Consider the following 11852-nt stretch of genomic DNA (forward strand, 5'->3'; position numbering starts at 1 on the left):
CTAGTACATCCCTATACAAAGTCCTCTGACTGACATTATTACTGCTGCACAGTTCAGTACGTTTTGGTGACGTGATAAAAAGATGAATCTGCATTGATTGATGGACATACGGATTTTGAATAAATTTACCTTAAATCCGCATAAATCCCGCCAATTAAAAAAGGGACGATATAACGGTATCTCGCTGAGCTCTTCTTGGAAATTTTAAATTTCCAAATCTTTATCTTGCTTATGCCATCCATGCACTTATCAATGATTCGATTTCTTGCTCCTTTTTTAAATTTCATGTTTGGACTTATAACGTTCGAAAAACAGACAAAGCAAAATTTCAACTTTGAATTTTGAATTATTTCCGGGTCCAATCAAATTTTCTGTTTTAGATTCTAGCGTTGCATAGGACTCATTCAAATACAAGAATGCATGCAAAACAGTGTATACAATCTCAGGCTGAAATTAATTCATTTAAAAATAGTCAGTGGGAATCGTCGATATATTTATACTTGAAGGTGACAAGGGGTTTGAAATATAATTGATAATTAAAAATAAGTCTAATTCATTGCATATTATTAGCCTTGATTATATTAGGCACCTATTTCTATTCTATGGAGTTGGCCGAATTGGCTGTTGACCGGCTGTGTTGACCAGCCACGAGTAGAAGACGGAAATCCGGGTGTAAATGCCATAGGAATCCGTCGAGCATCCGTCAGTTCTGGACAAGATGCCAACTGCGGTGGCAACTCCGCCCACATCTTGAACCATCGGGGACCCCTCGTCGTATTGACCAGGAGAACCAGCAATATCGACTCCAGAAGGAGGAGCTATAATGTACGAAAGACACCAAGCTTTTATACTTTTCTACTAATACTATACTAATCACAAAAATAATTGAAACTAACCTATGGTGGTGGCGACGGGATTATTCGAAGAGCAGATCATGGTCGCAAAATTAAACTGAGGACTTGCGTATTCGCCACAAGGTGAATCCTTCGTCATCAGGTTCACGCTGACCTCTCCGGAGCGAAGGTTAACTGATTCCAATCCTCCGTCCTTTGTCCGTTATGTTCAATTAGTTAATAAGAACACAAATATTTAGCTCTAACTTTTAACTTGATGAGCTTACAAAAGTTGCTCCCCATCCCATGACCACCACAGGTAAACTGTTGTCCAGTTCGTTGTAGGCGACGAAATCGACATTGACGTAATCGAATACAATGTCGGCTGTAAGCTATTGGAAATAATGCAATTTTTTAAAAGATATTTTCCATACTAGCGAAATGTTTTCATATACCTTGAGGAGAGCGATGTCGTTCGTCTTGAGCGTGCTGTTGTAATTTGGCCCAGGTGTGATGGTGTAAACACTCATTTTTTGTTCATTAGGATCGAGGTTGATGGCGCTTACCTGACCGACGACCACTTTCAATTTGCTGGCCGTTTTCCTTTGAATCAAATTAACATGAATTTATATAGTTTCAGGTTAGCGCAATATTATTTGATTTGAATTTATTATAGAACTTCGCTCCTACATATATAGTGCGCTTACCCGACAACGCAGAAAGCTGTGGTGACGATCCACCTAGTGCTGTAAATAAATCCGCCGCAGAAGTGGCGATCATTTTCCGTGATGGAAACTACGTAAGGGAAATCTCCGGAGGCAGCCACTTCTCCGCCAAAGATGCGCTCGTTATCGTGCAGAGCTGCTGGCAGTCCTTTACAATCAAAAAATGAATAATTAGAATTTTGGATATTTAGGATATTTAATACCTGTAACAGAGCAAACGACAGCAGCGATTAAGAGGAGGACAGGCTTCATGGTTGTCGTTGTATGCAAACAGCGTTTGTAAATGACTATATAGCCCTGTTTGGCTTAGCTCTTATCCCTATTAAATAATGTTGCTTATCCCGAACTGTCAACGGAACCGATTATCCCCAACTTATGGCTCCTTTATAACGCTAAGACAAAACATTGTCAAACAGAAGAAAAACCCCAAAAAACAGGGACCTTGGGGAAAAAAAAACTTAAATTGACATAGGCTATATTGCCCAACTCTTATAGGAAATGGGAAAATAAGAAATTGGATTTTCCAAACTTGTAATATGGGAAAACATAATCCGAGTTATGAAAACAGCCCTCAATCATTTACGGATTTACCTTTTAAAAAATAAAAGGCACCGAGTCCATGCAAGATCTTGTCAAGCGTACGTGCAGCTTAAATAAGCCTAGATACCATGGGCTTTTCATTTATGGGCGTGAACCTCTCTCCAATATTTCCTTTAGGGGAGATACAGCAAGTTGAAAACCAAACAATCGGTGAAACGTGATATTTCTAAATGTTTATTGACGTCTTAAGTAAAAATTTCGAGCCCATTTGACTACTATATAGAACATTGTCCATGGTAGACATCGACTTGTATCAGACGGACACGGGCTGTTGACCGGCGGTTGCTTGTAGCCACGAATAGAAATTCGACAGTCGGGTGTAGACACTGACAGAGTCCAACGAGCAGCTTTTAGCTTTGGACATGACGCCCACCGCTATGTGCTGGGTGCCGATAACTTGAACCAGAGGAGACCCTTCGTCGTACTGGCAAGGAGACCCAGCGGAAACTTATTGAAATAATTGAAAAAAATGAAATAAAACAAAATAGATTCGTCGTTATAAAATTATAGCCTATACTTGGTGGATCGGTAGTAGTATCAGGACTAGCGCAAATCATAGAAAAAAGTTTAAATTCCGGTTCGGAGTAATCACCACATTCGGTCGTTTCCGTGATGTAGACTTCTCCGCAGCGAAGTTCAGTAGTTACATTGCCTTCTTCCTGTTATGTTTTTCAAATTAATATTAAAGCCGATGGTATAATCTACAGAGCATATAAAAAAACATATACATTTGTTGCACCCCATCCGATGACGGCAGCTCTCAGATCGTCCGTATTTACTTCGCTATATTTCACGAAATTGGCATTGGAGTCAAAAACGATATCTTTCGTCAGCTAACAAATTGTAAAAAAAAAAAAATATTGATTATAGTTGACTTTAATCGCGTGATTCCCCATGAATGTATAACCTTTAGTAGGGCGATATCATTGAGCTGGAAAGTGCTGTTGTACCCGTCAAAAACATAGACGTTGTAAACGGGAACACTTTGGACATCGGGCTCTTGATTCCAACCCAAACTTCCGGCCGCAATTCTCAGGGCACTCGGTAATTTACTGAAACCAAAAAATGGCCGAGTCTTTATGATTTTTGTGGTTGTATTATTGGCCATTGCTGCTTGAATCATACCCCGCAACACAGGACGCTGTGGTGACGATCCACCGGTTGCTGTAAATGAATCCGCCGCAGAAATGGCGGTCGTTTTCAATGATGGAAACGACATAAGGAAATTGTCCAGTTGTGGCCAAATCTCCTCCGACAATGCGCTGATTTAGGACCGACAGTCCTATATAGGATAGTCATTTACAGAAATATAATTAGAATAAATTCAAATTTTAAAATGAAAGGAAATATTTCTCTAGCGGAATAAAGACTTATACCTGTTACTGAGCAGGCGATGGAGATAAGGAGGAGAACGTGCTTCATGACTCCAATCAGTTAGTAACGGCGTTGATTAATGCTGGAGATTTATCGACCCACATAGCTACAAAGTCCCCTGATATTACAACTGCTGCAGCACTAATTTTAAGTAACGCGATAAGACGATAAATCCGGTATTGATTGACTGATGTATATTGATTTTGTAAATGATGAAATAACCTTAATTCCTCAATAAAAAAATTTTAAAAAAATCTTAGTTAAAGGCATCTCAGCTCCCTATAAGCTTGATATTTCGAAATCTTTATCTTTTTGGTGTCGTCTATCTAAGACTAGTAACCGTCGAAAGTAAAAAAAAAAAACAAAGAAATCAAATTTAACTTTGAAATTTTGATCTGATAAACTCTCATGTGTCGATTTTATAGTGTTGCACACCTAGGTGGCGCATTCTTTCAAACTGGGATTAATATATTTTTTAATAAGTGATGTCAACAGAAATCTTTAGCATAACTAATCCAGGTCAATCAAGGTAATAGTCAATGGGAATCAGCGACGTTTCATTTATTGGTGCAAAAAAAAAAAAGTTGTCAAAGGGTTTGAAATGATTGCCCATGTCCGTGTATAGATTAATGTTACATAAGGGAGAAGATTTTTTTCTTCACATTTATTGTACATTATTAGCGTGTTGGCCTTATACTGGCTCTGTTGGCTCTTCCGTTGTTGGAGCTGGCGTTGGCCGGATTGGTTGTGGACCGGCCGTGTTGAACAGCCACGAGTAGAAGATGGAGACGCGGGTGTAAACGCCATAAGATTCCGCCGAGCATCCGTCAGTCTTGGACAAGATGCCAACAACGGTGGGAACTTCGTTCATGACTTGAACCAGCGGTGAGCCCTCGTCGTATTGGCAGGGAGATCCAAGAGGACTTTCAGTCGCATCAGGAACAGGAGCTATATTTGATATAACACAGAAAATATTACGAATGTACTATGACAAAGCTTTGGAAATCAAATTCGTTGGTTTAAAAAATAGCGAAAACTCGCCTAGGGTGCTGGCGGCGGGATTATTCGAAGCGCAAATCATGGTCGCCAAATTAAATTCAGCCTCGTTTACTGCATAACTTCCACAAGGTGATGTCGCAGTCACAAGATTAAGGGTAACCTCTCCGTAGTGAAGATTAACCGATTCCAATCCTCCGTCCTGTACATTACAAGTTCATTGTTTCAACATTATTTTCCAAGAAATTAGCCAATCCGACTCGGTAACATAGCTTCAATGTAAACTTACGAAAGTTGAACCCCATCCCATGACAACTGCAGGCAAATTATTGTCTAATTCGTTGTATGCGACGAAATCAACATTGACGTAATCGAAATCAATGTCTGCTGTAAGCTGGAATTTATAATAAATTTGATTACGACCGATTTCTAAACCTTTAGTACACGCATATTTGGTATACCTTAAGGAGAGCGATGTCATTATACTTGTTTGTGCTGTTGTACTGTGGCACAGGTGTGACGGTGTAAACAGCCAACGTTTGCTCATTGGGATCGGCGTTGATGGCGCTCACCTGGCCGACGACCACTTTCAATTTGCTGGCGGTTTTCCTTTAAAATAAATAAGTGGCCATGCATAAGTTTCGTTCAGGTCTTAGCATAATATCCGATAACATCATTTTAGAATTATTATTAATTTTCTACATATAGTGCCTACCCAGTAACACAGGAAGCTGTGGTGATGATCCACCTGGCGCTGTAAATGAATCCGCCGCAGAAGTGGCGATCATTTTCAGTGATGGAAACCACGTACGGGAATTGTGCGGATGTAGCCGTACCTCCTCCAATGATGCGCCCGTTATCATACAGGGCTGGCAGCCCTTCACAACAAAAAATAATTAAAAAGAAAATACAAAATGGATAAATTTTTTTATGTTGAACTATGGAAAACTAAACTCTATGTTGAACATGTAGTGATGCAGCCTATACGTGTAGAATGGGCTTAAACGCTTACCTGTAACAGAGCAAACGACAGCGACGAGAAGGAGAACAGACTTCATGTTGGTTCTTGTTGAATGCAAACAGCGTCTGCAAATGACAATAAGAGTCCTGTTTGGTCGAGCTCTTATCCCCAAATAATATGTTACTTATCCTAAACTTTGAACAGCTCTCTGATTATAGTGATGTGATCCTGATAGCGAGGCATCGATGGCAGTTAAGCATTTTCTGTATTTGCTTGATTTCTGTATTTTCCCAGTTTTTCAGGTATTTCCAAATTTCTTGTAGTTCGACCATCAATGAAACACAAGGGCTACATAAGCCAATATTGTTGAATAAAACGTCATCTCACAAAAAATCCAAGATATTTATTATGATGGCGCCTATATACAGTATACATAATCGTCTATAGGAAGTTCTCTGGGTTAGTCTGTGCTGGCGACCATATCATGCAGCCGATCCTTTTCGAATTCATTCAATGATGTATCGAAACCGACTATGTTATTTAGTTAGCGTTGTGAATTTGTTATATATCTTCAGCTAAAGCGAAAACTGTCTTTATTGTCATTTCTACTTATATGGTATACAGTATACAGGCTATTGATTTTAATTACTAACATTTTTGTTAATTTTAAATTCCACTTCCTTTATTGTCGCGAGTCCATAATAATCAATCGTTTATTTGTGTATTTATATTCAAGTACATAGTATTATTCTGCATGGCTACTTTGTCATGTGTCTTGGCTCTTTGTTTTTCCCTGTGTGTCGCGGTTATATAATAAATGCACGTTGATACTTTAAGGTCGTGTCGGCTGAAGACCTGCCGTGTTTTTGAACCAATCGTAATACACCGACAATCGGGTGAAAACACTTTTACCAGACGAAATAGCACAGCTCTCCGTCTTGGAGAAAATGCCGACAGCGGTTGTGGTTGTCGGTAGTGACAAATCATTGGGATCATCAGGAATCTCTTGAACTAGCGGAGATCCTTCGTCGTATTGACAAGGGGATCCACTAGGTTCTGCACAATGAGAGAAAATAATCAAGTTATGTTAGGAATGAACAAGGATGAAAGCAAATTAAAATTTTTTAAACTAATTGTTTAAAATGCTACGGTAGGTTTTTTTTAGTTTTTCCTTTTTAATTACCTTCGAGAAACACACCAGTGCACATCATGGTCAAATAATTAAATTCCGTATTGGAATAGTCTCCACAAATCGCTTCCGCCGTCATTGGATAGTCAACAGCTGTGGCGTAGCGAAGGTTAACACTTTCGGCACCACCATCCTGTTTTTAGATTTGAATTACTGTTACTCATTTTCCGTATAATAAGCGCTCCTTTTCTGAGTGAACAATGTTTAAGTTTCATTTGATTAAATGTTGAGGTTTATACATACAAAACTCGCTCCCCATCCCATAAATATTCCGTTTCTTGGCTTAGCTAAATCCTGAAGTTCTGTACCATAGGGAATGAAATCAACATTGTCATTGTCAAACAAAATATCTGCGGTAAGCTGTTTAATAAATAAGATTTATGGACGATGAGAAGAAATAATTTCACTTATTCTGTTTTGATGGGCATATGTTTACCCAAAGGAGAGCGACGTCATTCAGCTTATTCGTGCTGTTATACTCTGGAAAAATCGTAATGGTGTAGACGGCCATTTTCTGCTCATTGATATCTGGATTTATTAAACTCACTTGACCGGCAACGACATTCAATTTAGTATACGATTTCCTAGACATTGAATAACGAGAGAATAATTTTAGAAATTTGCAAAAATGTGCTGGGATATGGTGTGGAAAATCTATCGGAACTAATATAAATTAAAATACCCGTCGACGCAACTAGCAGCCGTGACGATCCAGCGTGAGCTGTAAATGAATCCGCCACAGATATGACGATCATTTTCAGTGATTGAAACCACGTACGGAAATTGTCCTGGTGAAGCTGTGCCACCTCCAGTGATCCGGCCACTCAACGAGGCGGAAAGACCTTAAAAACAAACTCATTTAACACTTATTTTACGCCACTCATATAACTTTGCCCCTTTTAATTGTAATAGTTTAAAATTCTTCCATTTTTCTTTGCTGTGGTTATACCTTACCTGTAGCCGAGCAAATAGCTGCACTGAGCACAACGAAAATGAGCTTCATGCTTCCATCGATAACAAACATCATATTTGTAAATGACATTCGTCCGGCTTGGTGGGTCTCTCATTCCTAAATAATATCGTTTACGCTGGACTTTGAACAGCAAAATCTGATGGTTCAGATAACGAGCAATGCCACTTATCCTCAGAAATTCTTTAAAATAATTCATTAAAATTTACTTTTTGATTAAAACGCTAACCAGTCTTACTAACTACCGCTAACTACGGTGATCTGGGCACTGTAGGCCGGCTCATTAAAGTTACCAGCCATCGTGTTAAAAAGCAAAGTAAAACTCAAACTGTCAACCTTCATCTGGATTTTCCGAATTTTTGCTCCACACGCAGATCTATTTTCGGATCGTGTGTATTGGGCGAAACAATTAAATATGCTAGGTATAAGATAGAGTTCCATACAGTTCAATTGAGCAATTTTTCTTCATGTGGAATTTTTAAAAAAATAATAAAACAAACTGAGTATAAGCTACTATATATTCTTCTACTAATTAGATACGGGGACATGATGGGCAGCATATGTTTATTATTCTTCTTGAGTTATCCAGCGCCTGTCTATATAGTTATCTCACATTCACTACGCATTTGGGAGAAGGACGAGATACGTTCCGAATGTTCAAAATTTTTTTTTGCGTCTCCTCTCCCTTTGTTTTAATCAGCGGGACGAAGCCAGAAGGCCCTATACCCAAAACTGTCGAAACAATCAAAACGAATATTGATTTTTGAACCATTAACTCCAAGTGTGTTAATACGTAAAATGTGGGATCTTGTTACATGAAATTATTTTTGTCATTTGATGGATCGCTTAATATTTGTTTGGATTGATTATACTTTTGAATGATAAGGATATTTATACCGTTATTGATATTCGTTTATAATTATACTGTATACGTGGTTGCTTTGCGGTAAACGCCCACCCTAACTGTAGGTAATACAATGCAGTCACTGACAAGTCTAGGTTATAATATAGTTAAGATAATATAGAGTTTTGTTTCCCACAGATTATTTAAGTGAAGACCGCAATAAATATCATAGAAGATTTTAAACATTTGTCATTATGTAATGGACCACGGACGGCATTCCCTTATTAATTAACGTGTATTAAAAACTCCAAAATATTTTTATCGGATACCCTGAGAGCGGACTGCGCTGTTCGCCTGCCGTGTCCAATAACCAAGAGCTAAATTCGGATGTCATAACTTGCAGCGCAATTAAAAAAAATTTTGGGCAGATAAACCCGAAAGCCTGGACGATCGAGTTTGCATATTCTCTACACAAAAGATCAGGAATATATTTTTTAAAAAAATTGACTGAGATATTATGTGTTGCATGCGGTTGAAAGGTTGTCGTGATGGAGAATTTTTTTTTTTTTTTTGCTCTCTAACCAAAGATCGAAAATCTTACACGCTTGTTAGGTTGGATTTGTTATCAATGTGAATGATAAGGAAATTTATATAAGTAATTTGTTTACACATATGTCATTTGTTGATAACTACAATCTCTTATAAGCGGTCTAAATCATGCAGTATAATATTTCTGAAAGTATCTCTACAACGTAAAAATGACACAATTTCAGAACTGAATAGCATCATAACCCGGGTTTACAATAAACAACATATTTCAAAAGACACTTAATCCAATATTTATAAGCTGGCAGCGAGCAATAAGTCTAGAAAATGTTACGTAATACCAATTTTTTGTTTCTTAAAATCTAGTTTGACTTCTTCAGGGCTTTTCTTATCTGAAGGGGCGGTCTGGTGAAAATGGGGGCCTTTGTCGTCGTGGGCGGAAGAGTAAAATCTGGTGGCAAGGTAATGGGCTCCCTAGTCGTTGGTGTCGGAGTCAAAGTAGGCCGGCCCGTCGTCGTACTGGCTTCCGTCGTCGTACTACTCATTCCGGTCGTCGTGCTACTCATTCCGGTCGTCGTGCTACTCATTCCGGTTGTCGTACTCGCTCCCGAAGTTGTGCTGATGGCCGCTGTCGTACTGGTACTGCCCGTATTAGGGTCAGTGGGTCCAGCCGAGGTTGTTGTGAGGCTATCCACCGGTTGCTGGCCGGCCACCTGCAAAAACCAGGCGTAGTAAACGGACAGACGGGTGTAAACGCTGGGCAAGTCGACGGAGCAGCCCCTGTTTTTCGACATGATCCCCACGGCAACGGGTTTACCATAAAATGTTTGAATCATCGGCGATCCTTCGTCGTACTGACACGGAGCACCGGCGTCAGCTGTCAAAATAAAAAACAATCAATTGATAATCGATTAAAAAATTGAAAAGATTTTCCTTAAAAAAATTACGGGTGGCAGCGCTATTGTCTGCGCAGAACATAATTCCAGTCTGGAATTCTTGTTCGGTGTAATCACCGCAAGTCTTTGCATTGGAAATACTCATGGAAGCGTAGCGAAGTTTCGTAGATTCGAATCCCCCTTCCTGTTTTTGCAATCAAATCATTTGGCATCAATCGTTAAAATGACTATAATATTTCTCAAATGAAATGAGACTCTAACTAAATACCTGAGTGGCACCCCATCCGATCGTAGTTCCCTCCGGTTGAGTTGCATCCATCTCGTCGTAATTGATAAAGTAAACTTGATCAGGGGTACTGAAACTAATGTTCTGCATCAGCTGTGTAATAAAATGTTACAAGAAATAGTAATAATTTAAACGAACAAATGGAAACTATAGATTATTTGCAAATTGGATTTTTACCTGAAGAAGGGCGACGTCGTTCATCTGAGTGGTGCTGTTGTACCGATCGATGACGTGAATCTGGTAGAGGGAAATGGTTTCCTCGTAAGGATCGACCACGGTGAGTTCCTGCTGGCCAACGACCACTTTCAGTTTACTCGCAGATTTCCTAATTAATAAAACGACGTACAATTTTATATTTATTTCCTAAGTTATTTATTGTTTAATTTTACCCTGAGACGCACGAGGCTGTTGTTACGATCCATCCCTGGCTGTAAATAAATCCTCCGCAAAAATGACGGCCATCCTCCGTGACGGAAACGACGTAAGGGAATTGTCCAGGTGAGGCCAGCCCTCCGCCAGTGATTCGCCCATTATTATTCGCTGGAAAGCCTTGAATCAAACGCAATTTTATTTGATAATTTCAATGATGTAATTAAATAAAAAATTTTCATATAAAATATAGCCATACCCGTGGCAGAGCAAATAAAGACAGCAAGGAGGAGAACGTAATAATTACTCATGATTGTGCTCTCACGAACTACACTATGAGGCGTATTTAGTTGTTGCCTGAGCCTCAAATAGTTTGGCTTTTTGTCTCCCGTCTATAAATATAACAATCATTATTAGCTCGTGGGACGTCATTTAGTAAGCTGATAGGCCGTGATTGATGTATTTGAGCGTCTCGAAGTCCCAACTCCACAAGTTCGTTCAGAGCTACACAATTGTGTTGCAGCTTATAGGATTTTTGCCCCGTTAATAAACAAATAAGCAACAGTCTGATAATGATCAGTTAACCGTTTAAAAATCCAGTTTCCTTGTCACGGGTTCACAGCATCAGAACCTGAATCTACAAGTCAATAAATGTGTTTGTAAATATTGGAATAAGAATGTCAGATAGTTGGAGTCCAATATTGAAGAATCTTTCTATAATGTTTGCTATATCTTTATTGTGTCGCTACCGCAACCCTTTATAAATTTGGATTTCCGAATCATCATTAAAATTCTACGTTTTAATAACAAACGGTGAATTTCTTCATTTGAATTAATTTACCACGTGACAATTTCGATAGTCGATTTGGTCCATTAATCGACTGACAAATTGTCTGAAATGTTTCGAGTTTTACGTAACCGTTGCATCACAGATTCACAGGTCTAACATGCGTATAGACTTATTGCACCGGGCCTGTCAGAAAGTGTGTACGTGATCGTCTTATCCTTCAACCATGAAAACATAATCTCCGTTCGAACCAAGTGATTGCATCTCTGTCGACAAAAAGATATACCATAAGATCTTTGTTGTGTTACGTCACTAACATGTATAGCATTATTTACCTTGCAATCGTTGATATCGATAATATTTACCTGCTGGACGTTCACTCAAATACATTCAACAATATTCACCATGACCTAGTGCATCTTGTAAATAGACTATGCCTATAGAGAACCTTCCTTGACTTAAATGTAACTTTTGAA

The 11852-nt window shown here is 38.9% G+C and overlaps 4 protein-coding genes across 10 annotated transcripts; all 4 read right to left on the reverse strand.

Moving 5' to 3' along the window:
- Positions 1-472: 472 nt before the first annotated feature.
- Positions 473-5677, reverse strand: LOC124349329 (trypsin alpha-like). 7 transcript variants are annotated; one of them, XM_046799811.1, is made up of 7 exons: positions 5541-5677; positions 5277-5406; positions 1541-1573; positions 1289-1436; positions 1121-1225; positions 897-1047; positions 473-818 (listed from the first exon to the last, which is right to left on the reverse strand). In XM_046799811.1, the coding sequence occupies exons 1-7, from the start codon at positions 5584-5586 to the stop codon at positions 601-603; spliced, it is 831 nt and encodes a 276-aa protein (XP_046655767.1). In that variant the 5' UTR covers positions 5587-5677; the 3' UTR covers positions 473-600. The 7 variants fall into 7 exon arrangements, with proteins under 7 accessions (XP_046655767.1, XP_046655764.1, XP_046655765.1 ...); XM_046799808.1 differs by lacking the exon at positions 1541-1573 and adding an exon at positions 5032-5137 and having other exon boundaries at positions 1289-1330; positions 5244-5406; XM_046799809.1 differs by lacking the exon at positions 1541-1573 and adding an exon at positions 5027-5137 and having other exon boundaries at positions 1289-1325; positions 5244-5406.
- LOC124349332 (trypsin alpha-like) lies at positions 2317-3636 on the reverse strand. The gene is made up of 6 exons (XM_046799813.1): positions 3535-3636; positions 3284-3440; positions 3066-3210; positions 2887-2991; positions 2676-2817; positions 2317-2605 (listed from the first exon to the last, which is right to left on the reverse strand). The coding sequence occupies exons 1-6, from the start codon at positions 3578-3580 to the stop codon at positions 2412-2414; spliced, it is 789 nt and encodes a 262-aa protein (XP_046655769.1). The 5' UTR covers positions 3581-3636; the 3' UTR covers positions 2317-2411.
- A 510-nt stretch (positions 5678-6187) lies between the features above and the next one.
- Positions 6188-7726, reverse strand: LOC124349330 (trypsin-1-like). The gene is made up of 6 exons (XM_046799812.1): positions 7633-7726; positions 7361-7520; positions 7115-7262; positions 6922-7038; positions 6673-6811; positions 6188-6545 (listed from the first exon to the last, which is right to left on the reverse strand). Exons 1-6 carry the CDS (start codon positions 7718-7720, stop codon positions 6322-6324), a joined length of 876 nt encoding a protein of 291 aa, XP_046655768.1. The 5' UTR covers positions 7721-7726; the 3' UTR covers positions 6188-6321.
- Positions 7727-9150: 1424 nt separating this feature from the next.
- LOC124349327 (transmembrane protease serine 9-like) lies at positions 9151-11852 on the reverse strand. The gene is made up of 7 exons (XM_046799802.1): positions 11712-11852; positions 10849-11642; positions 10610-10769; positions 10398-10545; positions 10203-10313; positions 9986-10118; positions 9151-9915 (listed from the first exon to the last, which is right to left on the reverse strand). Exons 2-7 carry the CDS (start codon positions 10898-10900, stop codon positions 9401-9403), a joined length of 1119 nt encoding a protein of 372 aa, XP_046655758.1. The 5' UTR covers positions 10901-11642; positions 11712-11852; the 3' UTR covers positions 9151-9400.

The sequence above is a fragment of the Daphnia pulicaria genome, chromosome 7 (genome assembly GCF_021234035.1).
Source record: "Daphnia pulicaria isolate SC F1-1A chromosome 7, SC_F0-13Bv2, whole genome shotgun sequence".
Taxonomy (NCBI): Eukaryota; Metazoa; Arthropoda; class Branchiopoda; order Diplostraca; family Daphniidae; genus Daphnia; species Daphnia pulicaria.

What these genes read in the sequence shown, in the direction of transcription:
- LOC124349330 (XM_046799812.1), bottom strand. Translation starts at nt 7,720, where the DNA reads ATGTCATTTACAAATATGATGTTTGTTATCGATGGAAGCATGAAGCTC. An exon ending in AGCTATTTGCTCGGCTACAG is followed by an intron (nt 7,521 to 7,632) that starts GTAAGGTATAAC and finishes TTTGTTTTTAAG; the next exon opens with GTCTTTCCGCCTCGTTGAGT. An exon ending in CACTGGTGTGTTTCTCGAAG is followed by an intron (nt 6,546 to 6,672) that starts GTAATTAAAAAG and finishes CTCATTGTGCAG; the next exon opens with AACCTAGTGGATCCCCTTGT.
- LOC124349332 (XM_046799813.1), bottom strand. Translation starts at nt 3,580, where the DNA reads ATGAAGCACGTTCTCCTCCTTATCTCCATCGCCTGCTCAGTAACAG. An exon ending in ACAGCGTCCTGTGTTGCGGG is followed by an intron (nt 3,211 to 3,283) that starts GTATGATTCAAG and finishes TTTTGGTTTCAG; the next exon opens with TAAATTACCGAGTGCCCTGA. An exon ending in ATGATATCGCCCTACTAAAG is followed by an intron (nt 2,992 to 3,065) that starts GTTATACATTCA and finishes ACAATTTGTTAG; the next exon opens with CTGACGAAAGATATCGTTTT.
- LOC124349327 (XM_046799802.1), bottom strand. Translation starts at nt 10,900, where the DNA reads ATGAGTAATTATTACGTTCTCCTCCTTGCTGTCTTTATTTGCTCTGCC. An exon ending in ACGACGTCGCCCTTCTTCAG is followed by an intron (nt 10,314 to 10,397) that starts GTAAAAATCCAA and finishes TTTATTACACAG; the next exon opens with CTGATGCAGAACATTAGTTT. An exon ending in AGACAATAGCGCTGCCACCC is followed by an intron (nt 9,916 to 9,985) that starts GTAATTTTTTTA and finishes TTATTTTGACAG; the next exon opens with CTGACGCCGGTGCTCCGTGT.
- LOC124349329 (XM_046799805.1), bottom strand. Translation starts at nt 5,586, where the DNA reads ATGAAGTCTGTTCTCCTTCTCGTCGCTGTCGTTTGCTCTGTTACAG. An exon ending in ATGACATCGCTCTCCTTAAG is followed by an intron (nt 4,923 to 4,989) that starts GTATACCAAATA and finishes TATAAATTCCAG; the next exon opens with CTTACAGCAGACATTGATTT. An exon ending in TCCCGCCGCCAGCACCCTAG is followed by an intron (nt 4,481 to 4,573) that starts GCGAGTTTTCGC and finishes TATCAAATATAG; the next exon opens with CTCCTGTTCCTGATGCGACT.